The sequence below is a fragment of the Gekko japonicus genome, unplaced genomic scaffold (genome assembly GCF_001447785.1).
Source record: "Gekko japonicus isolate JY-2015 unplaced genomic scaffold, Gekko_japonicus_V1.1 scaffold1678, whole genome shotgun sequence".
NCBI lineage: Eukaryota > Metazoa > Chordata > Lepidosauria > Squamata > Gekkonidae > Gekko > Gekko japonicus.
The window spans coordinates 212,507-240,394 of NW_015169829.1; the positions used below are offsets into that span (position 1 = coordinate 212,507).

The following is a 27,888-nucleotide window of genomic DNA, read 5'->3' on the forward strand; positions in this document are numbered from 1 at the left end:
TCTTCCTTCCTCTCTTTTCCTCCTTTCCTTCTCTCCTCCCTCTTTCCTTCCTTCTTCCCCTTTCTTTCTTTCCTGCCTTCTTCTCTTTTTTCCTCCTTTCCCTGTTTCCCTCCTTCTTCCCTTCTCTTTCTTGCCCTCCTTTTCCTTCTGTTTCTTTCCCTCTTTCTTCCCTTATTTCCTTCTCTCTACTCTCTCTCTTTCCTTCTGTATTTCCTCCTGTGGCCCAACTCTAGTGAGAAGGGGTTTAAAGTTTAAACCCCTTCTCTCTTCGCTCCCCCCCCCAAGGGGAGGGGAGGCTTTTGAAGATGCCTCCCCCCCTTTTGCTTCCCCTTCTGCCATCACTTCTGGTGATGTCAGGGGGCGTGGCATATGCTAATAGCCCAGTAGCTCATTAGCATATGCTAATGAGCTCCTGCAGCTCTTTTTCTACAAAAAGACCCCTGTTCCTGGCTATACCTCTCTGGAAGTCTCTTTGACCGACTGGGTACCAGGCTGGACGTGGGGCATCACACAAGCTATGACGCGGAAGGAAGGAAGAGAGAGGAAGAAGGAAGCAGACGACAGCCAGTTGCTCGTGGGCTACATACAAGCACTGTGGGGGCTGGATATGGCCCGTGGGCAGCATATTTGACTCTCCTGCTTCAGGCAGCTTTCTTTCATTCTTGCATCGTTTACTGCATATGTAATATGATGTTTTTTGTATGGCATCATTTTCTAATGTTGTAATCCGCCTTGAATCACAATTAGAAAGGTGGATTGCAACAGAGTAGGGTCCTTTCGGTTCCATTTTGCTAAAGGAGTATGTTACTTGTGCCATGAAAGTTCCCCTCTGTACCTTTTCAGCTCAGAGTTGTGAAGTATTTTCCCCCTGGAAAACATTCACCCCAAGGAAAACACACACACACACTCACATAAAAGATGGATGGTACTGCTTCAGAACACACACACACCACCACTGTAGATAGGTGAACCCCTCCCCTTTTAACTATGTACAAATAACAAGGTGCCATTACAATTGACAGGTACTCTCGGGCTACCCGCAGGCTTCTAGCCGTAGCTGCAAACTGTGGTTTAGAGCTAACTACAGTTACTACATCCACTGCAGATGAATCACTAGCCAGAGTTAGATCCGAACAGACCAGATGAAGGAAGATGGTAGAGTACAGTGGGGATAGGCAGTGCCAATCACTAAACCTCAGACAGATGACCAGAAAGCACTACCTCTGCATTGAATACATAGGGATGGGAAAAGCAGGAAGGGAGTATATCTTGGGAAGCTCATCTGGACCTAATCAGACACACAGTACATATAGAGCCGAGCACTTCTGCAGACTTCTGATCTCAGATGCCTGATTGCAGCCCTTCCCACTGTATTTCATCATGCAAAACCTCCCGATAAACATGCAGGCTGCAGCTGTTTGTGGGCTTTGGTTGAAAGGTGGGGTGAGAGCAGAGAAGGAAGATGCAGAGCAAAGCATGAGAAGTTCTAATAAAGGCAAAGCCAGGAGGTGACTGACTTGAGCAGTGCATGATGAAATGAACCCGGCAGAGTTGCAACCTTTTGTTTTAGAGAGATGGTTGCAATCGGTCATTTAAGCGGCGTGAAAAGTTCTTAGGTGATCCATTTGCTTCCCCATTCCAGGAGGCCATCTGGACACACAGAGGGAGCCCTCCCAGACTCCTCTTTAACAGCTCAGCCTCCGGACCAAACTAGACATCGCAAAGGCCACCAACACCATTTCGGAGGAGAATTCAGCCATTTAAAAATTTCCACAAGGGCCCCACCCTGACTGAGCCCGCGGTGCAGTGGCAACTGATGATACTGCTTCCTCCCCACACTCCTTTTAAAGTGCCAAAGCAGCCATGGAGGAGAGAAACAAGATCACCTGGTTGTCGCCACAGTGTGGGTCTGACAAGGTTCAGGCCCTCACAGCCATTTTAAAATGGCTATACTGTCATCCAAAACAGCATCAGTGGCCACAGGTTATGCCTCTGGCCATTGTCGTGTCTAGTTTTCCCTGTCTAAAAGGTATCAAACCTCAATATCTGATGACGTTTCTGCTGCACACGTAGGGCAATGGGGAACAGCATCTGAAGAAAGTAATCCACTTAATTTCCCTAATACTTTGAGAGAAGTGGGGGGACCTCACTTGAGGGCATAAAACAGAAACAAACTGCCCCCCCCTTTTCAAAAAGAGACGATGATATTGGATTTATACTCCGCCCTTTACTTGGAGTCTAAGAGCGGCTTCCCTCCCTCTCCCCACAATAAGACACCCTGTGAGGTAGGTGGGGCTGAGAGAGCTCTTGAGAGAACAGTTCTGAAAGAACTTGTAATTGACCCAAGGTCACACCAGCAGCTGCATGTGGAGGAGTGGGGAATCAAACCTGGCTCTCCCAGATTAAAATCTGTACTCCTAACCAGTACACCAAAAAGGCAACAGCATTTCTTCTCCACAATTCAGAGATACAACCTAACTTATAGACAGGATTTGACCTGTGAAAGAGATCCCAGGGATCACCTTAGGCATGTGTTCTGGCTCTGATTTTAAGAAATTTCACTTTGGCAAATCTTCCTTGTATCTTTTGTGACAGCTATTCATGTAAAAAGGTGAGAACATACATCTATATATGCTGAACCACTTTGTCGAGGTGTCATTCACAGATCTTTTGCAGCCTTACAAAACTGCCTCTTGGGTACACAGCCCAGCGCTTAGGGAAGCCTTTTAGGTACTGTGAGGTGCACTAAAGTCCTATGTGGTGTCTGGCTGTAACTGCATTCCCGATCAAGAACTGAAAGGTGTCTGCTTGAAGTCAGTGGGACCAAGCCTACTTAATGCATGGGGCATCCAGAAGATGCAAGTGACCATTTACAAGCCATGGATTGGCACCATTAATCACAGGGCAGGTGGAAAGGACCTGTGGCCTATTTTAGCTTGTAAACTACCTGCCTGCCCCCCCAAGAAAAGGGTCTTCCTTCATGGCTATAGCATCATAGCTTATATGGATAAGCATATGGAGCGGAGGTCCATCAGTAGCTATTAGCCACAAGGTATTGATAGGGGCTCTGGGGCAAGTGATGCTCTGTCTTCTTGGTGCTAGGGGGGGCCAACAGTGGGAGGGCTTCTAATGTCCTGGCCCCACTGGTGGACCTCCTGATGGCACCGGGTGTTTTTGGCCACTGTGTGATACAGAGTGTTGGACTGGATGGGCCATTGACCTGATCCAACATTGGCGTCTCTTATGTTCACAGATGCACCGGCCCCAAATAGTGCTTGGAGAACTGTTTAAGACAGGGGTCCCCAGACTTTTTGGCCTGTGGGCACCTTAGGGATTCCAATGCAGCATGGTGGGTGTGGCCACACAATGGCTGCCACAGTGTGCAAAGCGAGCCGCAAAATGGCTGCTGCGGCTCATCCGCAGTCACGCAACAAAGATCCTTGTGCTGTGGCAGGAGCTGCAACGTTTTCAAAACCTTGCACTGCCAATCAAACCTCTAGTAGCCAATCGGAAGCCTTGCTGGGCAAAAGCCCTACCTGGCCCAGCCCGCTGCCTGAAAAGACATGGCAGGCGCTGTGGCACCCCCACAGGGACCCCTAACTTAAGAGGTTTCTATCCTATCTTTCCTTTAAAACACCTGAAGCAGCCAACAACCATAGAATCAAAACATAACGGAGCAGCAGAGTAATTCCAAACACACAGATCCAAACACACAGAAGAGCAGTGCAAAACAGTATTTGAAAAGCAAAATTAGGAGAACGTATTAAATAATTAGGAAACTCCCTGATAGGCCTTTTAAGTTTTACCCTACTCACCTCACTCACAGGAAGTAAAGGCTTTTTTTTTTTTAAGGCAAAAAGATAAATCTTACAGGAGTACAGAGCAATGTTCCCTCTAAGCTGTGGAGTCTCGTGAGCAAAACTTCTACTTTGTGAGCTACTGGCATTAAAGTTGTGAGCGAGCGATTTGGCTCCTGCATTAATTAGTTTGCTCTGGAGCCATCCCTTCCTGAGCTGAGACAAGAATGTGTGAACTGGAGGCTAAAAAACTGTGCGCTAGCTCACTCTAACTCAGCTTAGAGGGAACACTGGTACAGAGAATTCTAGCGGAGTAAGTGGTGGATATGTATGGGATACAGAGCTCAAACAGCCTTCATCCGCATAGATAACCGAACCACTCAACCACACTGCCCATCTCTGAGAATATTAGTCTACCTGAAAGAGTAGCTATTGTTTCAAGGGTGCACAGAATAAGGCAGTAAAGCAAAAGTCACTGAAATTAAATACCACCTACCTTGCCAAAGCAGGGGCCGGGACTCCTCGTGCCCGCAGAGGAGGTTTTCCACGGACTACTGGAACTTCTGCGTTTTCCGAGCCACCGTTCAAGTACGTTAATTCCTGCAATTGTGCCTGTCTGATTTCATCATTGTAGTCCTAGACGGGGAGGCAAAGAGACAGCTTCACTTCCTTTGTCCGCCAAGTATTTCAGGAGCTTTGTATCATATTCTTACTACAAATAGTAAGAAACTGGAGGTGCAGGATTGGCACAGGGTCTTTTTAATTATGTCAACTTGGTTGCTAGATAAAGAGGATCCGGAGGAAATAGACTGGAAGAAGGGGGGGGGAGAGTTCCACAAAAATTCAAGGAATCAGTTAACCCTGGGTATGTCAACCCTTGTTACGCTATTGTTGAAACTAAGCATCCCCCTCTTTCCAGATTATAGTGAGCTGGAGCAAGTCTGAAGAAGAATTCTTTTGGAAGAAGGGAGAGGAACACTAGTTACCCTGTGCTCCTTGGAAGAAGAGGGGGGAGGATATATTATACAGATTTGCTGGATCAAAGTGTTGCCCATTTAGCTCAACAGTCTCTTTTCAGTAGCAGCCACAGGCCTACGGGTTTTCACAGAGCTTGAGAGTTGTGACCACCCAACATTTCATGTTCAGGTGTATACTGCTTTTGTACATGGAGGATCCATTTAGGGAAAAAAGGCATACATAGACCTATCCCTCTATCAATTTGTTGGTGTGTTTTTTTTAATTACAACGATCTTGTGACACCTTAAAACAGTGGTTCTCAAAGGACGGGTCTGGAACCCAAAAGCGGATCACAGTTCTCTTCCAGGTGGGTCATGAGCAATGTTCCCTCTAAGCTGTGGAGGCTTGTGAGCAAAAGTTCTACTTTGTGAGCTACTGGCATAAAAGCTGTGAGCGAGCGATTTGGCTGCTACATAAATTAGTTGGCTCTGGAGCCCTCCTTCCTGAGCGAAGACAAAAATGTGTGAGCCGGAGGCTGAAAAACTGTGAGCTGGCTCACACTAACTCAGCTTAGAGGGAACACTGGTCATGAGGCCAAGAGGAAAGAGGCGGCTCTGAAGAGTTCAATGGCAAATGTGGGCTTGTTTCTGCACGATGTGAGAAATGGCCATGAAATACAGCCTGCTGTGCTACCAGTTTGTAAATACTGAACATGAAATATAAGCTCTTCGTTTGTTCAGTGCCAGCTAATGTGAAACTCGTATCTTTTGTTGGCGGGGTAGAAAGTAATATGGAATTACTTCCAAAAATGAAAATAAAAAATCCAGCAAGCTGAATAGTGGATTCCACTTTAAATGTCTGAGAAAACCACTGCTCAAAGTCTTATAAATGTGTACCGCAGCAGAGAGTTCCAGGGGCTAGATACAGAGGTGTCAAACTCATTTGTTACGAGGGCTGGATCTGACATAAATGTCACTTTGTCGGGCCGTAAAATATCATGCCAGGTACCGGAAATATATAGTGTATAAAGGACAGCAGCTGGTAAGCTCCACGTTGTGATATCCTCGCTGCAAGGCCCCACGGGCTGGGAGGGGGGTGCAAAGGAAAACCCACGGGGGCGGACTGGAGAGCCAGCGGTGCAGCACTGGGCAGAGGCTCCCACACTGCTTGACTGCTCCAGATGAGGTTGTTCCGCCATGCTGAAGCCACAATCGGAGTGGCTCCACCCACTCCCCACTTGAACAGTCTCCTGTTCCCTCCCTTGCACTAGTTGCTCACAGGCTGCATAAGAGCTTGGGGCGGGGCGGCCCCTGGGCCTTATGTTTGACACCCCTGGGCTAGAACCTCCTTTGCCAGACACCTCTGAGGAAGTGGGCTGTAGTCCATGAACCTGCAAAATGATTTTTTGCTAAAGGTGCCCCAAGATTCCAGCTAGTTGTTTGCTACAACAGACTGAATGTGGCTGCCCTTTGGAACTCATTGCATTAAAAAAACAAACTATTTCCATTCTGTATGGGCATTTCAAGCAGGAACACCACCACTATGCATAGTAACAGACAATGCCCAGCAACTGTACCATATCCGTACGAATGGGCAAAAGACTGCCAGCACTCATTTGTTTTTGGTGCTGCCGACAATGGCACAGCAGCATTACCTGCTATTTATTTATTTAATTTGTACCCCGCCCTCCCCGCAAAGCAGGTCTCAGGGCGGCTCACATGGATTAATACATAAATAACAATTAAAATCCACGTAAAATCATTTAAAACAGATCGATCATAATTCATAAAGTGCTGGTGATGTTTCGTTGATTACTTAAGACGGCGTCCTGACGGTGGCATCCTGAAGAATTCCTACAAGATCCAACCATTTTTTTTCTACTCAGTGCTCTTCCTAATGTGAGCGGCGGCACAGGCTGGATGACAAAACCAAGGGCCAGGGCGCTATACTTAGTTATTGATGGTAATAGTGGTGGCAGCTCCTTAATTGAAAGCCTGGTGGAAGAGCTCCGTCTTGCAGGCCCTGGAGAAGAATCCGCAGGGCCCTCTCCTCCGGGAGCTCATTCTGCCAGTATGGAGCCGCCACTGAGAAGGCCCTGGCAGTAGTGAGCCTGGCATACTTTGGGCCCGGGAGGGTCAGTCGATTTTGCGACCCCGACTGCAGTGCTCTCTGGGGTATGTATGGGGAAAGGCAGTCCCTCAGGTATGTCGGACCCTGGCCATATAGGGCTTTAAAGGTTAGGCCCAGTACCTTGAAGCGAATTCGGTATGCTATTGGGAGCCAGTGCAACGCCTTCAGCGCAAGGTGGGTGTGCTCCCACCTGTATACTAGCATTTCCAGTATACATTATGGCTCATTCTCCATTTGCCTGATAGAAAAATACAACAGAAGTTGGTGAAATAGGGTCTGGAGTGCAGAGAAGGCAGGATAACATAAGCCTGATCACCTGTGGCGAGGACCACCCAAGTCCCAGATAACCAATACAAAGGAAGGAGAAAAGAATCTACTATGTGTGTCGGGGTGGGTGGGTAGTGTTTGCTGAAAATCATCGTTCTACCCAGCCCATAACAGTGGAAGCTTTAAGAAACATTTAATTAAAAATACCCACGGCTGAAAAAATTTCCAGCTAGGAGCTCCAGGTCATAAATAAGACGCAGGCAGTAAATTCTTCTACCCTGCGGAAGAGCTCCTTTCAGGAGAGTTACAGAATTCAAAACAAAGTTATTTCACAGTTCGCAGAGTGCCTCTCGACTGTGGGGAGGAACTTCAAAGAGTCGAAATGCTCCTCTGTGTTCAAAGAGGACGCATTCTTCCTCGTCCAAGACGCAAAAAAACAGATAACTGGGCTAATGTTAGTACTTCAGAGTTCAGTTCCCGTTCCAGGAGATTCTGTAATTGAGTTAGATAGTGTTGTGAAAGGGAATAAGAGGGATGATGGAGACCAATACTGTACCTTTCATCTCAGTCCAACCAAGCATTGCTCAGCGAGCGTTCCCTTCCCCAATGAAGAGCTTTATTAGAAATTCTGACAATTCCTAACAGGGGTTATGGTATTAAAACAGTGCACTGCCCAAACCCATTATTTATTATTACTTATTTCATTTCTACCCTGCCTCTCTCCCCAATGGTGACCCAAAGCAGTTTACACATCATGTCCTCTCCTCCATTTCATCCTCACAACAATAAGGTAGGTTAAGTTGAGAGTGGCCCAAACTCCCGCAACAAGCTTCCATGGCAGGGTAGGGAATCAAATCTGGGTCACCTAGACAGTAATACAACACTCTAACCCAGGGGTGTCGAACTCATTTGTTAGCAGCAGCAGAACTGGAAGAAGAAGCAGAAGACAGCCAGTTCCACTGTGAGCCTGATAGAAGCCCTCCGGGGGCCTCATCCGGCCCCCGGGACACATGTTTGACACCCCAGCTCTAACCACCACAGTATACTGGTTCTAACAACTGACAGAGCGTACTAGATTTTTAGGTCTAGTGTTTTCCAAGACCTTCTGGTGGAAGGCAGCACAGCCTTCAGACATTTTCCCAAACTCGCCAATAAGGCCCCAGGTTCAATTCCTGCCCTCTCTAATTAAAAGGATTTTAGCAGCGGGTGTCAGGAAAGATCGTTCTCTGTCAAGAGATCCTGCAGAGCCCCTGCCATGAAGAAGAGACAACTAATACTAGATGGACCAACAGTCTCACTTGGTGTGCCGTAACTTCTCGCGTGCTTTTTTTCTCCATTTTATAAATGAGCAAAACCAGCTGTGCAAATTAACTTTAAATAAACAGCCAATCTACAAGCCTAAACTAAAGTACTAACAATCTGGTAATCGATTCCTGGCCTACCATACAATTTCCCATAATCCGCTTATTCAGGATTTCCCCAGTTTCTAAAGCAAAATTAAATATATACACACAATGCTACAATTCACCAAGCTTACTGGATTCTATCGAGACACCCGAAAATATGAAAAAAAGCAAAGGTGCCACCAACGCGCTATCATGTACAACACATCACATTGTAACTGTTACAGAAGCAAAAGGGCTGTTGACCCAGGCGCCTTGTGTTATTAAATTCTGTTTATCGAAGAGTACAAGTTTATTAAAAGAACAAAGCCTCTTAAGGGCAATAACATGACAGAAATATCAGACTGAACAGAATTTCTGAACATTTCCGGCATGTGCCGTGGGGCCGTAGCTTTGCTTTTCAGTGGTTACCAAGTAAAGGTAAAGGTAAAGGTTTCCTTGCTCGAAAGCCAGTCGAGTCCGACTCTAGGGTTGCGGTGCTCATCTCCGTTTCAAAGCCGAAGAGCCAGCGCTGTCTGAAGACGTTTCCGTGGTCACGTGGCCGGCATGACTAAACACCAAGGTGCACGGAACGCTGTTACCAAGTAGGGACCCACAAATTGGAATGTGTCCAGAGGAGGGCATGGTGAGGGGTCTGGAGACCAAGTCCTATGAGGAAAGGTTGAAGGAGGTGGGTATGTTTAGCCTGGGGAGGAGACGACTGAGAAGTGATAGGACAACCATCTTCAAGTACTTGGAAGGGATGTCATAGAGAGGATGGTAAGGAGTTGTTTTCTTTTGCCCCAGAAGGTGAGACCAGAAGCAACAGGTTGAAATTAAATCAGAAGTTTTCTCAGCTAAACATTAGGAAGAACTTCCTGACAGTTAGATCAGTTCCTCAGTGGAACAGGCTTCCTAGGGAGGTGGTGGGCTGTCCTTCATTGGAGGTTTTCAAACAGAGGCTAGATGGCCACCTGACAGCAGTGCTGGTTCTGTGAACTTGGGCAGATCATGGGGGGGGAGGGCAGGACGGGTTGCCTCAGTGCTTAGTTCTGGTGGTCCTTTCTTACACGCCCACGGAAATGCTGATTGCCACTCTGGGCCGGGTCAGGAAGCAATTTTTCTCCAGGCCAGTTTGGCCAGGGATCCTGGAGGTTTTTGTCATCTGGGCACGGAGCAGGGGTCACAGTGGGTGTGGGGGGGAGGTATTTGTGAATTTCCTGCATTGTGCAGGGGGTTGGACTAGATGACCCTGGAGGTCCCTTCCAACTCTATGATTCTATGAATTGTCACAGAGAATAGCTTTATCTATATGCTTACACTCCACTTTCTTCCCCAAGGAGGATCCAAAGCAGCTTACAACAGTGTTCTTCCTTTCTAACCACCACCCTGTGAGGTAGGTTAGGCTACAATACAATACCTGCTCCAAGTCTGATAATCATATTCAGCACCTCAGAAGGCTGTGGGACGGATCCATATTAGTGGTGCCCCCCACCCATGTAGCAAGGGGCTTTCCTTAGTAGAAGAATTTCATGCATCATCAGAAAGCCAATTAATTAATTATTGCATGGTATTGTATGTAGAATAGCCAGGAAGAAGAAGAAGAGGAGATTGGATTTATATCCTGCCCTTCACTACCCAAGGGAGTCTCAGAGCGGCTTACAAACTCCTTTCCCTTCCCCTCCCCACAACGGACACCCTGTGAGGGAGGTGGGGCTGAGAGAGCTCTGACAGAAACTGCTCTTTTTCAAGGACAGCTCTTACCAGAACTACGGCTTGCCCAAGGTCATCCAGCCAGGTGCAAGTGGAGGAGTGGGGAATCAAACGTGGTTCTCCCAGATTAGAGTCCGCGCACTTAACCACTACACCAAACTGGTGTAGCATTGCTGTCCTACGAACCAGCATTGCTGTCCTACGATTATCTGCCTGCCACAAGTTCTAGGTCTTTCAGCGTTATGCACCAGTAGGTGGTGAGCTAGACTTGTTTTTAAGGCAGGAGACGTTTCAGAGGTGGTTTGCCGTTGCCTGCCTCTGGCGCCACGGCCCTGGTATTCCTTGGAGGTCGCCCTTCCAAATACTAGCCAAGGCCGATCCTGCTTAGCGTCCAAGAACTGACGGGATCAGGCTAGCCTGGGCTATTCGCACTGCACAACTGGTAGTGGAATGAATCTACAAGAGCCAACCCAGAAAGACACATCCTAGATGCCACTAGAATCACTCTGCAGGACCAAGACAACGGGAATGGCGTGAACAGGCCGCAGGCCCAAGATCGCTTTGACTTCCTCAGCAACGTTCACATGCTGAAGTGGCCTTCTGAACAGGCACGCCCCGCCGTGAGAACACCAAACATTTAATCTACTGTCTTTTAATCCAGGAGGGTACCCATTACAAGATACACGGCTTTGACTGTAAAACCCACTATGCACATCCAACCAGGGGGAGGGGGCGAGGGAGAGAGAGAATAACCATTTTTCAAAGTAAATTTTAATGGGATACCCTTGCCACACTGGTTCTAGCTTTTATCATGGTGTGGTATGGTATACAAGACAAATCTTGCGGCCTGATCGTGGTTCATATATTTGTATTCAAAGGGGAGTGCAAGTCATCCCGGACACAAGAACTTGACACATTCAGAAAGATATCATATTTAGAGTTGCCTAGTTTTGATTCCAAAAGGTTCTGGTGGGATCAGGAGGCAAGGCAAGAGATGAACACTTGAGAGCTTCGGCCTATGGCCCTTGGACACACAGCACTGCACCCTAACCACATGCAAACAACTCTGGTTGGTCTCTTAGGTGCTACTGGACTTGAATTACATTGTTCTAAAAAGGTAAAGGTTCCCTTGCTCGAAAGCCAGTCGAATCCGACTCTAGGGTTGCGGTGCACATCTCCGTTTCCAAGCCGAAGAGCCAGCGCTGTCCGAAGACGTTTCCGTGGTCATGTGGCCGGCATGACTAAACACAGAGGCGCTCGGAACGCTGTTACCTTCCCAACGAAGTGGTACCTATTTATCTACTTGCAATTTCTTGCTTTCGAACTGCTAGGATGGCAGGAGCTGGAACCAGACGGGAGCTCACCCCGTCATGAGGCAACCCAGGTCTCAAACTGCTGAACTACCGACCTTCCACAGCCTGCAGTTCAGCGTCTTAACCACGTCAGCCACCGCAGCTCCTTACACTGTTCTACTGCAGACCAATGTGGCTAAGCCTCTGAGACTATCCATGTGCTGACAAGTACCGCCAGCCCTTCATAGAGGCTGAATGCCAGACAGTCTCCGTGGCATATGCTACATATTTAACTCTGGCATGCTAGGCCCAACAAATATTCCAGGGACCACGTGAGCCAGAAAAAAAAACATTGCAAAGGTGGCAATGTTCTCACTGGAAGGCTGCCACCATGCACCCACAACAAGGCACAAGTCATGGACCATTTTTTGAGGGCGGTTTTCTATCAAATATGGGTGGGGCCACAGTATGAATCCACCTGCACAGCATGTCAGGGATGTTACAACACCCCCACAAAAGTAGGGCCATCGCTAATGTAACACAGGCATCATGGTGCAAATGCCTAAGGTTATGGGGGACACAGTCTACTGAACAAAACTGCACATGCTGATTTTTTGAGGGATGCCTCTGATGTCTGCAGATAGGTTCCCCATTAACCATGCAACCCACTTCCATTAATCATAGAAAACACATCATTAAGGATACGTCTCTCTAATCAATAGACATGTACTGATTTGAGCAACCATGTAGTAATCCCTTCACAGCCCATCTCGGGGAGGGGCTGTGACTCAGGACAGCTGCTTGACATACAGAAGGTCCAAGGTTCAATCCCCAGCATCTCCAGTTTAAAAGGTTAGATAGTAGATGATGTGAAAGATCTCACCTCGAGACTCTGGAGAGCTGCTCTAGCATCAAGAGGTATACTACCTATGCACATTTAGCAGTCAAGGCCATGACTGTACCCTATACAAATTCATCCAGTCCTTTTTCGGAGCAATCTTGTGGCCATAAATTCTGTAACTTAACTCTAGGAACATCGTCCCACAAGATGAAGAAGAAGAAGAAGAGATTGGATTTATACCCCGCCCTTCACTTGGAGTCTCAGAGCGGCTTACAAACTCCTTTCCCTTCCCCTCCCCACAACAGACACCCTGTGAGGTGGGTGGGGCAGAGAGAACTCTTGACACAAACTGCTCTTTTTCAAGGACAGCTGTGCCAGAGCTTGTGACTGACCCAAGGTCACATCAGCAGGTGCAAGTGGAGGAGTGGGGGAATCAAACCCGGTTCTCCCAGATAAGAGTCCGCACACTTAACCAGTACACCAAACTGGCTCTCCATCCAGATGGTGACAAAATAAGCTACAGGTGTTTGGGGCTGTCATCTTCCATTCATACAGAGAAGCCACTAAGGGCATAGAAGCCTGCTGGACCAGATCACTGGTCCACCTGGACCTCCATACAGTTCCATACAGCAGCCAACCAGTTGCCCTGGAGGACCAGCAAACAGGGCACAAACAGGACCTTCACCCTGATGCTACCTCCTAGTACCGGTATTGAGAGAAGGTAATTTCAGAGCTTGGACTCTCGAAAGCTTCCACCCTGAAACTACTGTTGGTCTCTAAGACCAACTCGAATCTAACTCGTATTCAGAGGTGTTCTACCCATTTATGTGGATGCTCCCTTTACTCACCATGGCTCCTAGCCATTGATGGATCTATCCTTTGTGGATCTGTCTAACCCCCCTTTGGAACCCACCCACTATTGTGGCCACCACTGTGTCCATTGGGAGGCAATGTTAGTTTTGCACTTTGTCCTGCATAGTGATTGTGTAACTATTCCAGAATGCAGGTGTGTTGACCATCATGAGTGGATGGACCTCTACCGAATACAAACAGTCAAGAATGTGTGACAAAACTCTTTCTGGTGACAGCCTGTGAGTTCGCTGAAGACACATCATAATGACCCTCCAGGGAAGGAAGCCATGGGCTGGTTCAGACAACATGCAGACCCAATGTGTAGCTACAGCCTAGATTAAAAGCAGTATTTCTACCCATCTCTTCTTCGTCTTCTTCACAGCTCTAATGAAACCATTGTACCGGATCGCCGTGTCTAACATTTTCACTGAGGTCTTTGCCCAAACGAGCCTTCTAGGATTCCAGCTTCATTTAATAAATCAATAAATCTTAAAAATACCATGTCTTTTGCTTCGAGTACTGCAAATAAGGAAAGAAACAAACAACTGGAGCATATACTAACAGGAATGAGGAACTTCTTGATTTCTTCCAGGGCATGTCCCATTCTGGCATAGGCTTCTGCTGGTGGAGCAAACACCTCGATCAGAACGTGCAGGTCATCATTTAGGTGGAAATATTTTGCTTCTCCACTTTTCCTCAACTCTTCCTCCTAGGAAAAGCCACAAAGAAAGTATTTTTTTTAAGACAAGACTTCCGCAATTGTAAAGGAACGCTGGTTTAATATTCAAAATGACAGGTGTGTGGCAAATTTGAGATAAGCTGCATCACTGGCCCAAACTCATTTGGATGCTACCAAAATTATCCTACATGATTAGGCAAAGATGGTATGTGCTAATCCTGGGTAAAATACCTACCAAATACCTACACAGCAGGACAGAAAAATAAGATATGTGCGATTATGGCTGTTGACACATTAAGTAAGGATTAAGGAAGACAGGCAATCCTGAACCCATTTCAGGGAAAACTGGCAATAAAATACATTTCCCCCCCTGTAAATATTGATTCTATCGACTATTATAGCTTATGATTGCCTACGGACTGGAAAACCAATTTTAGAATATTTTGTTACAAAAGGGGGGGGGAAACCTTGGGGAGAGAAAAATAATACTGCAGCAAAAGTTTCACGAATGGCTGCAATTTTACAGACTGTTCATTTTTATTTGCTGTAAATACTCACTAAGCGAGGCTGGAAACAGTAAACTGGAGAGAGCAGACCGACATCTCCAGTTTTAATCACAGCCTTTCAAGGTACTACTCCCGGGCCTTCAAATGGCTTCCTGTTTTATAGGGGACAACGTGCCCACCGGCCAACAAATGCAGATACGCCATCTCTGATGGTAATGCAAGTCCTACAGCAGCACGGAGGCTCAGAGGCTCCATTTTAATATTGGCTTTCCAATCCTTTGCACTTAGGGTTGCCAAATGTTACCTACCTTGCCGGCGGGGGACTCCTGCGTGGCTCCCGGTTTGCGCGCGCCACATGCACATCACAGGGAAGTGACGTCATGACGCCGGGCACGCTGGGGGCAGGGCCACAACCATACAAGGGAAAACCATAGAGTTTTCCCTTGTATGGCTGTGGCCCCACCCCCAGCATGCCCAGTGTCATAATGTCACTTCCCTGTGACGTGCACGCTGGGGCGGGGTTCCCCCCGGGGCCCGATTCCCCGGCGTCGGGGAACGGGCCTCTGGCGCGGGGGGATTTCCGCCCCCCCGGGGGGATTTGGCAGCCCTATTTGCACTGAACCTGACATTAACGCTTTGAAGCCAGTGTGCTACCAAAGACTGGGGTCATATCCAATGCTCCCACTAAGCTATGGAGTCCTGTGAGCAAAAGTCTACTTTGTGAGCTACTGGCATTAAAGTTGCGAGCAGGTGATTTGGCTACTGCATAAATCAGTTTGCTCTGGAAGCCATCCTTCCTGAGCTAAGACAAAAACTGTGTGAGCCAGGGGCTAAAAAACTGTGAGCTAGCTCACACTAACTCAGCTTAGAGGAAACACTGGTCATATCAAGAGCTGTTACCCATATTACAAAGCAACGGCATGTGCCGCTGTAGAGGGCACTCGTCCAGCTGTGCAAAGCTACCCATTTTGTCCCACAAACATACCTAGTTCGTCTCACATGCACACAAAAAACACACATAGTGGTAAGTCGGGGCCACTGATGCTTCCGAACACAATGACATGCCCCTAAGTCAGTGATGTGGGCTTCCCAGGAAAATCTGAAGCGGAAAATTTCCTGATTCGAATTTAAATAATGTCGGCAAAGTTTAAATAATAAATAAAATATTTGAGTGTTAGCAAAACATAAACAATATTAGCAGAAGGGGGTAAATATACCACGTACAAGCACTGGGATGTGTTCGGTTCATATCTCACGTCTTGTCCATCTAACATGACTGATTTGCAACACAGCGGCCCTGACACCTCTAGATAAAGTGACTGTTATTTACGTATGCAGACTGGAAAATTTTCTGCCCCACATCTCTGGCCTCTGTACTTCAAAAGTGACAAGTGTCCATTCCCCTTCCCAGGAAAATTTGAAGCGGAAAATTTCCTGATTCAAATTTAAATAGTGTCGGCAAAGTTTAAATAATAAATAAAATATTTGAGTGTTAGCAAAACATAAACAATATTAGCAGAAGGGGGTAAATATACCACGTACAAGCACTGGGATTTGTTCGGTTCATATCTCACGTCTTGTCCATCTAACAACACAGCGGCCCTGACACATCTAGATAAAGAGACTTTTATTTACGTATGCAGACTGGAAAATTTTCTGCCCCACATCTCTGGCCTCTGTACTTCAAAAGTGACAGTGTCCATTCCCACGTACAGCAAGGTACACTGTACTCTCTGGCAGTCTTTAAGCAGCAGCTGGACAAACACTTGTCAGGGATGCTCTAGGTTGATCCTGCACTGAGCAGGGGGCTGGACGAGATGGTCTGTGTGGAGCCCTCCAACTCTATGACTCTCAACCAATGTCAACAGGTGTTGAAAACTGATCCCTGAAGCTGAACGACAGCAGGCATATTAACGGAAATGAATGAAGTTCATGCGTGCACTATTTACTACACTGGCGTTCCTGGCTTTTCCCATTGCAAGCAGTGTTCATGAAAAGATTTTGTATATCCAGGTGGCTGGCTTTCATTCAATACAAAACACAGCTATAAACTTCCACATTCACATACAGCTATTTTACATACCTTCAGAGGCATTAAGTGATAGACTGCACTATCTCGTCCATATGACCACTAAGAAGTACAGCAGGCTTTGTAGGCACACAGCTAGATTTTCAAGCTAATGGAAAGACTGGAGGGGGTACCTTCTAGTCTTCCTATGCTCCCTGCAAGTTCCCACAAGGTCAAACCAGGAGCTAGGCGAGCATTAACGCTTGGCTGATCTGCCATAGAGGGACTCCATTCCCTCCTATGTATCACAGTGATCTCCATCTTTTTCTTGTGGGATGGTTTTGTTAGCGAACTAAATTTAATATGGGTTCCTGACAAAGTTTACGGAGGTCCAAGTCCACCCCAAGAATGTCCCAGTGAGAGAGACGAGACTGGTGAATTCAAAACAATTTGTCTTTTACTGAAGAATTATCAAAATCGAATACACACAAAACAGAATCTCATACACATACAATCAAGTTCCTTAGGAGTACAGAAATAGAAAAATAGTTCCTTTTTACTTAGGAGGTAGGTAGGTATCGTTCATACTTATCTTTCCTGAAGCCTTGTCTGTTGCAATGAAAAATTAAGGGTAAGAAAATAAAACCTAGGGGTATTTCTGAGTCATACTGCCAGCAAAGTGTAGACCTCTTTGGCTGCAGTCCAAGAGATCAAGAATAGACAAAGGGTTGTTGGATAGCAAGCTGGACTTTAGGGGATAAAAGCAGACAGAGGATGATGAAGGGTTTGTGGCTTGCAAAGACCCAACACATGGTCTTCACCTTTTATAGGTGAATCTTTGGGGTGTGTGGCAACCTTGCCATTCTGAGATCCACCTATCTGTTAGTCCATCCCATGACTACAACCATTGGTGCGTGTAGTAAGGGCATCTACTTTAGGGGTTTGGCCAATATTTGAAACACTAAACTCTAACTCAGGGACAAGCCAGCTGGTCAGGTGTGAAGTCTTGGCGTCAGGACCTTCCTTGATGTGTAGATAGATCTCGGCTTTCCCAGGCAATCAAAGCAACATCTGCCAGGAAATGGCAATTCAGATGTAGATCAGATCCGTGTATTGCGTGACATCCAGCCCTTCAGCAATGGGGGATACTTCGTTGTTGTTTCCGCTAACAATGGTGAAATGCGCTTCTTAAGCCTATGGGTGTATTTGTATGCACAGTTCCTGTGGTGTGTGTGTCAGCAGATATAACTCCATAAACAGCAAATATCAGTCTCTTTCTCAACAGTTTCTATAAGGAAAAAGGCCATTCTGGAGCAGCCAACTGCAAAACAAAATCAGCAAGGCCTCAGCAAATATCCCCTCCAGCAAAAGTTGCCAGATAGAAGGGAACCTCTCCCTTACCTCTTAGCAGAGCTTGAAGTCTCCTAATTAAAAAAAAAAAAAAAAAAGGCTGGGAAATACCTAAAGAAGGTGCTCCTTCTCACAACGCATTATCTACTACCACCAGGTCATAGCCACCAGCACTGGGAGAATTAGATAATCTAGCAAAAGCCACAAACCCACTTGGCACCGGTGTTCCCTCTAAGCTGTTCACATGAGCAGCTGCTCGTGAACGCAGGAAGACCCGCCCAGCAGCAACCTGGACCCACGCAGAGCCTTGCACTGTGCATTGCCCATTTTAAGATGACAGCAGTCATAGGAAGCGCTCTGCTCAGGAGGGGGAAAGCTCTGCTCAGGAGGGGGAAAAACAGAGAGAACTTTGCCTGGCACCTCCCACTGGTTGCCCAACCTTGCCGGGCAATGACATCTTTTTCCCCCACCCAATCTTGAGCTCTCCCTGGTGATAGGGGTTTTCCAGGAAGCTTTGAATAGGAAAATATACTAATTCAAATTTAAATAACTATTTAAATAACATTAGTAAAAGAAGACAAACACACCACGTGCTAGCGCCAGGGCTTTATCCATGCTCCAGATCCCACGTTTTACCTACCTAAATGACCGATTTGCAGCACAACACCCCAGACAACTACAGATAAACAGGCTGTATTTTCTATACAAAGGGTGGAAAGTGTTCTGGAACTCTTTCTGCCCCAGATTACCGGCGCTCTCTCGGTTGTAGCCATGACACCCTGAAAAGGTCTCTCGGGAGAGAAGAGGGAGTCGCCTAGTCTGTTTGCTTTTTTTAAGGAAGCCTGTAAGATGGTACTGTACCGAAGGGTCTTTGTCGGAGGGCAGAGTGCGCATCTCTCTTTGCATACGTTTACTGTGTACGATAGTTTTAAAAGACCGGAGGAGAGAATATCTCAAATAAAGGTGTAACAACTTAAAAGGAGCTTCCATGTATAAAGGCAGTGTACCACTGAGCAGCAGTGGCTGAGCTGAGTGTAAACTGCAAACGACGGCCACCGTTTCCACGCCTCGCTTGTGAAGACCCTCGAGGCAACTGGCCCTCTGCAGTGGGAAGCAGAACTCTGGACTGGACTCGTCCTGAGTGAGCACAGTCTGCTTCGTGCATGCTTTATGTCGAATGTTATTTCCCAGCCCTTCAGGGAGAGAGACAAGGGGGCACCATGTTTTCCTCTACCGATTCCCAATCCTGACTGCGTCCGCTCCAGCATGATGCCGGTGAAGCCGGATGGCTCAGAGCCACCATGTCACACTTCCCCTAGCAACGCAGTCTAAATGGCCAAGGACAGCTGGAATCTCAGTTTGAAGAAACGTTGGGTTAATAAATCCCTGTATGAGAAGAATCCGGAAATCCGCAAGCTGCAGCTGGTGCAGAATGCTGCAGCCAGGCTGTTGATGGGTCTCTCTAGAAGGGACCACATTCAGCCTGTGCTGAAAGCGCTGCACTGGCTGCCGATAGCGTACCGGATCCGCTTCAAAGTGCTGGTTCTTACCTATAAAGCCCTATATGGCCGGGGTCCAGCCTACCTGAGGGACCCCTTATGCAGTTCCGCAGGGCCTGCAAGACAGAGCTCTTCCACCAGGCCTTTGAGTAGGAGCCGCCGCCCCTACTATACCACCACCATCAGGGTTGACAAGGCCCTGAGGAAACATCTGAAATACCTGGATGTTGTAAGAAGATCTAAGCCATTCTCCTGTGGGCGTAAACACCATTGGAAGTACCACCGGAACTACACTGATGCCATCTTTGGACCTATAACACTGGAAGTCTGAGCACCGTTGTTTTAAGTATTGGATGTTTTTAAATTGTATTATGATATTTTTAAACTATTATGTATGTTTGTTTTAATTATGGCATGGTTTACCTTGCCCTTGTTAGCCGCCCTGAGCCCACTGGGGAGGGTGGGGTATAAATGCGAAAAATAAATATAATAAGAGGGACACAACTCGGGCATGACATGCCCATCCTTGTACAGGTAACTTTGGCTGAGTTTAGAGATATTTTCTTACCCCTAAACCTACCCTAAGCATGGGCTCAGTGTTGGCCATCAACCTTCCATATTCTTGAAAAAAAAATCAGAGTTTTTGTAAGGGGCACAAGCAGGCGGACGGCACACAACATTCTAAACCTATTCAGAGATAGCTCAACTCCATACCGAAGAGGTCTTTTCAGTGTAGAGGAAATAATCTATCCTGGATTTATTTTCCAAAAATGCAGTACATGAAAGCTTATGCTACAATAAATCTGTTAATTTCTAAAGTGCTGTGAGACTTTGCGTATACCGTATTTTTTCAAGCTCTCAAAAATCACAGACAGAAGCTGGGAAAAGTGGACCTAGGCTGATCTATCATCTAGAGTGATAGGGTGGTCTATCAGCTAGCATATTACTGCTCTAACCCCCCAAAACCAGACACTGGCAGGTAAGCGTTCTTGGGAGCAAAGAAAGCGAATGCCAAGCTGGGTCTACCTCACCTACCGGGTTCCTCCAGCCTTCTTCCCTCTACCTGCAGCCTAAGTGCTCTACAATCACCAGGTTTCACATCTTCCAAGATTCATATCCTGCCCCATCAGGTTCTACCACGGCTACCCCCGAAGACGTAGAATATTTTTAAAAACCAAGCCACTGGCAACTATTGCCTACGATTTGGGCTTGCAAAACCATTAGCCGTTTCCCTTCTGAACCACGGATTCCTCCACACCCAGAAACCCCAGCACTGCTCCTGTCACTCACACTTGCTGTACTACTTTTAGTTGGCTTCGCTGCCCCCTCTAGTTTCTTCTCCTCTCTTCCTCCTTTCCTGGCCTTTTCCTCTCGCCTCCTTCCTTTCCCCTGTTGCTTAGCAACTCGGGCTGCGGATCAGGCAGAGATGCTCAGCGGATTAGACTGACCCACGCAGAATGCATACAGGTGAGCACAGAGGAACCTGCCCCGGAGACTGTAAGCTTGAAGGGTGAAGGTGGGGAATAAGTGTCTAGAGCAGACATTCAGGGGATTTTGCTCTCTGTGTGGAGCCACCACTCTGTACTCAAGGGAGCAAAAGAAATAAGTCATCTTGGAACGTGGGGTGGGGGGAAGACTCTGTGAATGCAGAAATCACTGCAGCTGTATCCGTGGATGGACCAGTTCCTTGAGTTGTGTCTTATTGCCAGGACTGCCAGCTTCCAGGTGGTACCTGGAGATCTCCTGCTATTACAATTGCTTTCCAGACTACAGATATAAGTTCCCCTGGAGGAAATGTCTGCTTCAGAAGATGGAGAGTATGGAACTATCCCTGGGGAGGTCCCTTCCCCTCCCCAAGGCCACCCCCAAAATCTTCAGGTATTTCCCCACCCAGAGCTGGCAACCCTATTTGTCACCAGGGGTCATTTCCTGCAGGAGCGCACAGGAGCGGAGCTCCGGCAGTAAAGAGCCCAGGGGGCGGGCACATGCAACAAGCCCCACCCCCTGCTCCCAGCAGCCCTCAGTCAGAGCAAGAAGCAGCCACGTAAGCTGCAGAGCCCCCCCCCCCGGCCCAAAACAGTCCAGTGGCACCTTTAAGACCAAGTTATATTCAGGTACAAGCTCTCCCTCCTCTGCGAGGACAGATCTGCACGTTCCCCCCTCCCCCCAATAGCTAGCAATCCAAAACAGTCCAGTGGAGCCTGAGTGGTGGGTGTTGGCTTCTGACACACTTCCGGTGATGTCAGGGGGTGTGGCATATGCAAATAAGTTATGCTAATGAACTCCTGCACCTCTTTTTCTACGAAATGACCCGTTTGTCACCCATCTCAGCACATTGACTGCCCAGAATACAGGAAGGCAGGAGTGGTTTGTGTTTTATTAAGCAATATGGTGGACTATTATCTGTACATTTCCCCAGTGAATATGAGTACTAGTATCATAGAGTTGGAAGGGACTTCCAGGGTCATCTAGTTCAACCCCCTGCACAATGCAGGAAATTCACAAATACCCCCCCCACACCCACACACACCCAGTGATTGCTGTTCTATGCCCAGAAGATGACTAAAAACGCTCCAGGTTCTCCAGCCAAACTGGCATGGAGAAAAATTGCTTCCTCACCCCAAAGTGGTGATCAGCCTTTCTCTGGGCATGTAAGAAAGGGTTGTATATCCATACATACATACATACACAAAGCTGGATAAAGGAACAGGGACTGTGGACTATACTAACATGCACACTTTGCCATAAGTAGGATCCTACTCAATGCTCCCTCTAAGCTGTGGAGTCTTGTGAGCAAAAATTCTACTTTGTGTGCTACTGGCATTAAAGTTGTGAGCAAGGATTTGGCTGCTGCATAAATTAGTTTGCTCTGGAGCCAGCCTTCCTGAGCTGAGACAAAAATGTGTGAGCTGGAGGCTAAAAAACTGTGAGCTAGCTCACACTAACTCAGCTTAGACGGAACACTGATCCTACTGTGTAATTTTTGCATTGTTTAATATGTCATATTAACACTTATGCTTTACTTCAGTTCTGTTTTTACATTTCTGGTTGGTTCCAGACTACAACCCTAACCCTATTTCATCATTCACTGAAGTTCCCATCCCTGTTCATTTTATTGACTCACTCTGCATAACCCAACTTGAGTCCCAGTGAGAAAGGTGAACTGTAAATAATGCAATTTATTTTAATTATTCATTTACAATAGGGGTCCCCAATGTGGTGACCCCGCCAACACCTTTTCTGACACCTGCTAAGATTTTTTAGGACGTGGGTAGGGCCAAGCAGGGGTTTTTGCCCAGCAAGGCTACTGAATGACTTTTGGAGATTTGATTGGCTGTGCATATTTTTTTTTTTATGTTGCTAGCTCCGCCTCCTGTGGTAGCCATTTTGAGGCAGCCGTTTTGTTGTTGCGCCCACTATGCCAAAAAATTCCAAATGTGCCCACGGGCTCAAAAAGGTTGGGGACCCCTAATTTGTGACATAAAAGGTGTGAAAGAAGGCGGGGATAGCAGTCCCCTGCCCCAGACACATCCCCATTGCAGGAGACCAGGGACAGGAGTCACACGGAGTCGAGCAGATTCCCCAGTGTGAAGTGTCTCTCTCGTTCTGCTTCTCTAAGGTCCTTTCCGCACTTGGATCTCGTCCCTGGTTTTATCAGAGTTCAACTCGGGACACAATACCTTGCATTTATCCCTGGTTCTAACAGCACCCGTTTATCCCGGGACAAGTGTGGGGTGAAACCGGGGTGACCTCAATGCAATGTGGAAACAAAATAAACCTTGAGATAATTATAGGGGTGAACTCGTGTGTAGTGCAGAATGTAAGTTAGGAGACAGGGCTGAACCAGGATTTAAGATCTAGTGCGGAAAGGACCTAAGAAAGCACCAGCTTGTTTCTGAAGTGCTACTGTGTCAAGTCAGACAGCAGCTCTTATTTGACTTAGGAAATGTTAAAAATACCCTCCCGTTAGCACCTCTCTTACTTAACAGGTCCACAAATAGAAGTTTGACTGACTGACTGGCTCCCAATCCCCCCCCAAAAAAGCTCTTTGTTTGCTCTTGGTGTGTCGTAATTATGAGTTACTTAGAAATGACAATCAGCACCAGCTCATTGCCACTAATCTTCTTGTTGTAAAATTTAGAGCATTGAGACCGCCTATATTGGATGGAAAAGCAAAGCAATCTGATGAGTTGATTAGAAAATTCAGAGCGGGGGAATTAACACGCCATAATTAGCCGCCTGAAACTTGTCAAAGCTGGTAACAAAGAACAGCAAATACATACATACAAGTGGGGACCTGCAAGGCTCACGATGGTGGGGGGGACTCCGTTTTCTCCCAGTTGCCCACTGGGCTAGCCCTAGCAACACAGCAGCTCCACTCAGTGGCTCCCGGTGGGACTGCAGCAAGAGGCAGTTTGGTGCAGTGGTTAAGTGTACAAACTCTAATCTGGGAGAACCGGGTTTGGTTCCCCACTCCTCCACTTGCACCTGCTGGATGACCTTGGGCAAGCCATATTTCTGGCACAGCTGTTCTTGAAAAAGAGCACTTTCTGTCAGAGCTCTCTCAGCCCCACCTACCTCACAGGGTGTCTGTTGCGGGGAGGGGAAGGGAAAGGAGTTTGTAAGCCGTTCTGAGACTCCTTTGGTTAGTTAAGGGCGGGGTATAAATCCAACCTCTTCTTCTTCCTTCCTCACCAGCCTACACTGCTGCCCCCCCCCCCAAACAGGTCAGGGAGTAGCGGCATTGGCTGCTCCTTCCTCTGCCATCTCTCCATAAACTATACAGCAATGCTGGGGAGAAAGAGATGGCAGCCACCTTCCATTTGTCCAACTCTCCTTCTCCCCACTGCTTCGTAGTGAGGGGGCAGCAGTGACTCCTCCCCCCCCCCAAATCCACCTGCTTGCTGCCAGGCTGGCTGAAGCGGGGGGAGCTGCGGCAACAGCTCCTGCTCCTTCCTGCCCACAGCACAGCCACCAGGGGTGGTGGTTCCCACTCCTCCTCCCCCCATCCATCAGCCTTCAGGGGAGGTATAGTGGTGAGCTGCCTCCAGGCACATGGCTTCTCCCTCCCCTCTGCTGAGAGTCAGTTAACATGGGCCGTACTTCCTCTGTTGTTGTTTTTTGAGGGCGGGGGGGGGGATGAACCTGTCAAGCCAGCAGTGGAAAGGCAACCTCTGTATTAGGGATTCTCAAGAAAGGGATCGAAAATGAAACAGCTGCCCTGACCTGGATAGCCGAGGCAAGCCCGATCTCGTCAGATCTCGGAAGCTAAGCGGGGCCGACCCTGGCAAGTACTTGGGAGACCTCTGAGGAATAACAGTGCCGGGACACAGAGGCTAGAAATAGCAAGCCACCTCCGTGAAATGTCCAAGCCCCACTAGGCGTCAACCATGACTTCCACACACACACACACACACACACACACACACAAAATACCAAAAAAGAAAAGAAACCAGCGGATATTATAATGTCCCTGTATAGCTCTATGCTGCCGCCTCATATGGAATATTGTATACAGTTCTGGTCACTGTATCTCGAAGAAGACAGAGCTGGCAAAAAGTACAGAAAAGGCCAACCAAGAAGATTAGGGAGTCAGATCACCTTGCCTATGAGGAAAGGCTCAAGACGCTGGGATTTTTCAGTTTAGAACAGAGACAATTAAGGGGGGACATGATAGAGGCCAACAAAATTATGCGTGGGGTGGAAAGAGTTGACAAAGAGCAATATTTCTCCCTATCCCAAAATACTAGAACACGGGGGTATCCAATAAAGTCGACGGGCGGCAGATTCAGAATGGACAAAAGGAAATACTTCTTTACACAGAAAGTGATTAAAATGCGGAATTCACTGCCGGTGGATGTAGTGATGGCCACAGGCACAGAGGGCTTTTGGAGGATTAGACAGATTTATGGTGGATAGGTCTATCACTGGCTACTAACCATGGTGACAAAATGGAACCTCCACACTGAGAGGCAGTAAACCAGGAGGCAACATCAGGAGAGGGCCTCGGCCTCTATGCCTTGCTGTTGCCCCTCTAAAGGAACTAGTTGGCCACTGTGTGAGACAAGATGCTGGACTAGATGGACCACTGGTCTGATCCAGAAGGGTTCTTCTCAAGTTCTTATGAAAATCTTGGCCTTGATGCCCTGTTGTTGGCTCTCCAGAGGAACTGGTTGGCCACTGTGTGAGACAAGATGCTGGACCAGCTGGATCACTGGTCTGATCCAGCAGAGCTCTTCTGATGTTCTTATCAGGGGAGGGCCTCAGCCTCTGTGCCCTGTTGTTGGCCCTCCAGAGGAACTGACTGGCCACTGTGTGAGACAGGATGCTGGACTAGCTGGATCACTGGTCTGAACCAGCAGGGCTCTTATGTTCATATGGATTTCAACCTTTTTCCAACTTTCAAAGCTTCTCAGATTTTTCTGCAACCCTGAGGAAACCACCACCACTCCAATTTGTAGAAAAATCTCCCACCCTCTCTCTAGGACTCTAGTTCCTGGATTTAAGTATCCACAGGTGGCGCCATGCTGAGAATCTGATATACAAGTGGAGGCCCACAAAGCTTGTGGGGGGGGGGGAGGTATTCCAGCCAACACCAAAGGCCTAATCTGTCCTACAGCAACTTGTGCCTATTCAACTTTAGTGTGGTGCCCGTGGAAGAGATCTTCCTGGTGTGTTGGGCTCTGAGTGTAGGGTGCCAATGGGCAACTACTCTCCCAGTCCCTGATCCTCGTATACCCTCCTGACCTATTTTTACCTCTGTGGGTCGGGGGTGCTGCCACTTGAACTGCTGCCGATGACAGGAGAGATGCAGCTGGCCAGAGCCCTTCCCTCAGCCCTGCTTGATTCCTGGCCAGGAAACGGCCTGGTGGTTTCGATTGGCAGCGGCTGGGATAGGTCAGCAGCCTCCACCCGAACATGCCAGTCAGCTGATGTCATGGGCCACCAGCCAAAGTGCGGAGGAGCCAGTTGGTGGGACTCAGCAGAGGGCAGCCATCACTACCATGCACACGCAGCAGCACCAGGGCGAAGGTAAGAGGCAGAGGGCGCGGCAAGGGACACCGAGGGACACGCAGCCTGCCAGTGGGGCGGCTGCCTCCCCTCCCTGCCTGACCTCCATCCCAAGAAGCCCCCTCCCCTTGGCCCCAAATTCTGGAACTGGAAACTGCCCACTTCCATTGCTGCTGTGTCAGTGGCAGGAGGAGGAAGGGTCCTGCTTACACACCCACCCACCTCATGCTTGTGGTGAGGCCGCCTCAGTGGTAGGTGGGGGAAAGGAGGCTCTGAGCAAGCACAAATGAATGCTCTCAGTGTTCAGTGTTCTTTTTGCAACCACACACCCTTTTTATGGCTTCAGAATTCTCTGAAACCATACCCCCAAATGCTATGTGTTGCCCAAAATGGGCTGTCTCCTGTTCCTCTTGGAGGAATTAGCAAGGGGACAGAGAGCTTGCAAGAGGGGGGTAATTCAGCGAGATTGGCTACCAGCACTTACCGGGATCTTTCCCTTTAGAAACTCTCAGAAAAGAACCAGGCCATCCGTAACTTGTCAAACATGGAATTCACTGCCACAGGAGGTGGTGGCAGCTACAAGCATGGACAGCTTCAAGAGGGGATTGGATAAACATATGGAGCAGAGGTCCATTGGTGGCTATTAGCCACAAGGTATAGATAGGGGCTCTGGGGCAAGTGATGCTCTGTCATCTTGGTGCTTGGGGGGGGTCAACAGTGGGAGGGCTTCTAATGTCCTGGCCCCACTGCTGGACCTCCTGATGGCACTGGTATTTCTGGCCACTGTGTGACACAGAGTGTTGGACTGGATGGGCCTTTGGCCTGATCCAACATGGCAGTGGCTTAACCAAAAGGGTTGTTTTTATTAACAGAAGAAATCCTAATAAAACGCACGCATACAGAAATAGAACACATGTTAAAAAAATATAAGACACAAGTAATGGAAACACAAAGGTGAGCAGGAATAATAGGAGGCTGTTGGGGGTTATAATTACCAGTCCAGATGTGAATAAGTTGACTGTGAAGATGGAAAGGAACCCAAACGAATTTGGGGGTGAACTGTCAGTAGGTGCCCAGGACAGACACACAAGCAATGAATCTACATGTGTCCAGTTACAGGACAAAATGCCACCTGAGAGCATGCAGATGAGACAATGTTCTGATGGGATTGGTTGGAAGTAAAACAATGTGTTGGAAACACCGAATGGCGTTCCTGAATGGCTGAAAGGTGTTGTGGTCTCATAATTATGGTAAACAAGTCAGAAAAGGTCAGGCCAGGAGGGGAATGCTTAAAGTGAAATAATGGCTTTTCCTGGAGACCCATTATTGCCATCGTGTATGGTTTCAAGTTGGGGACAGGGTTATTAGCAGACAAACCCAAGATTTTATACCTTGCAAAATCTCTGCCCAGACATGTCTCTGACCTGTGTTTGCTGGCAACCATTTTGTGCGACAACGGAACCGTTTTTCAGACCAGGCAGTGCCCAGACCGTGTGATTTTGGAGTGCTGTTAGAGTGAAGGGCGCTGGGACTTACTCCTGTCAGACGCCAAACTGTTCCTTCATCAGGAGGAAGGGGTTATGGGGTTAACAAGGGGGGGGGGG

General features: G+C 47.7%; 1 protein-coding gene across 2 annotated transcripts in view; it reads right to left on the reverse strand.

The window, feature by feature from the left end:
• The window catches only part of KHDRBS3 (KH domain containing, RNA binding, signal transduction associated 3), a 196,786-nt gene that overhangs the window by 69,954 nt on the left and 98,944 nt on the right, over nt 1-27,888 (reverse strand). For both annotated transcript variants that reach the window (XR_001482677.1, XM_015417270.1), the window contains exons 4-5: nt 13,794-13,940; nt 4,294-4,433 (exon numbers count right to left, since the gene is read on the reverse strand). Coding sequence is in view for 1 of the 2 variants with exons in the window: in XM_015417270.1 (XP_015272756.1) it covers nt 4,294-4,433; nt 13,794-13,940 (287 nt within the window). In the remaining variant the exon portion in view is untranslated. The remainder of the gene's footprint in view (nt 1-4,293; nt 4,434-13,793; nt 13,941-27,888) is intronic.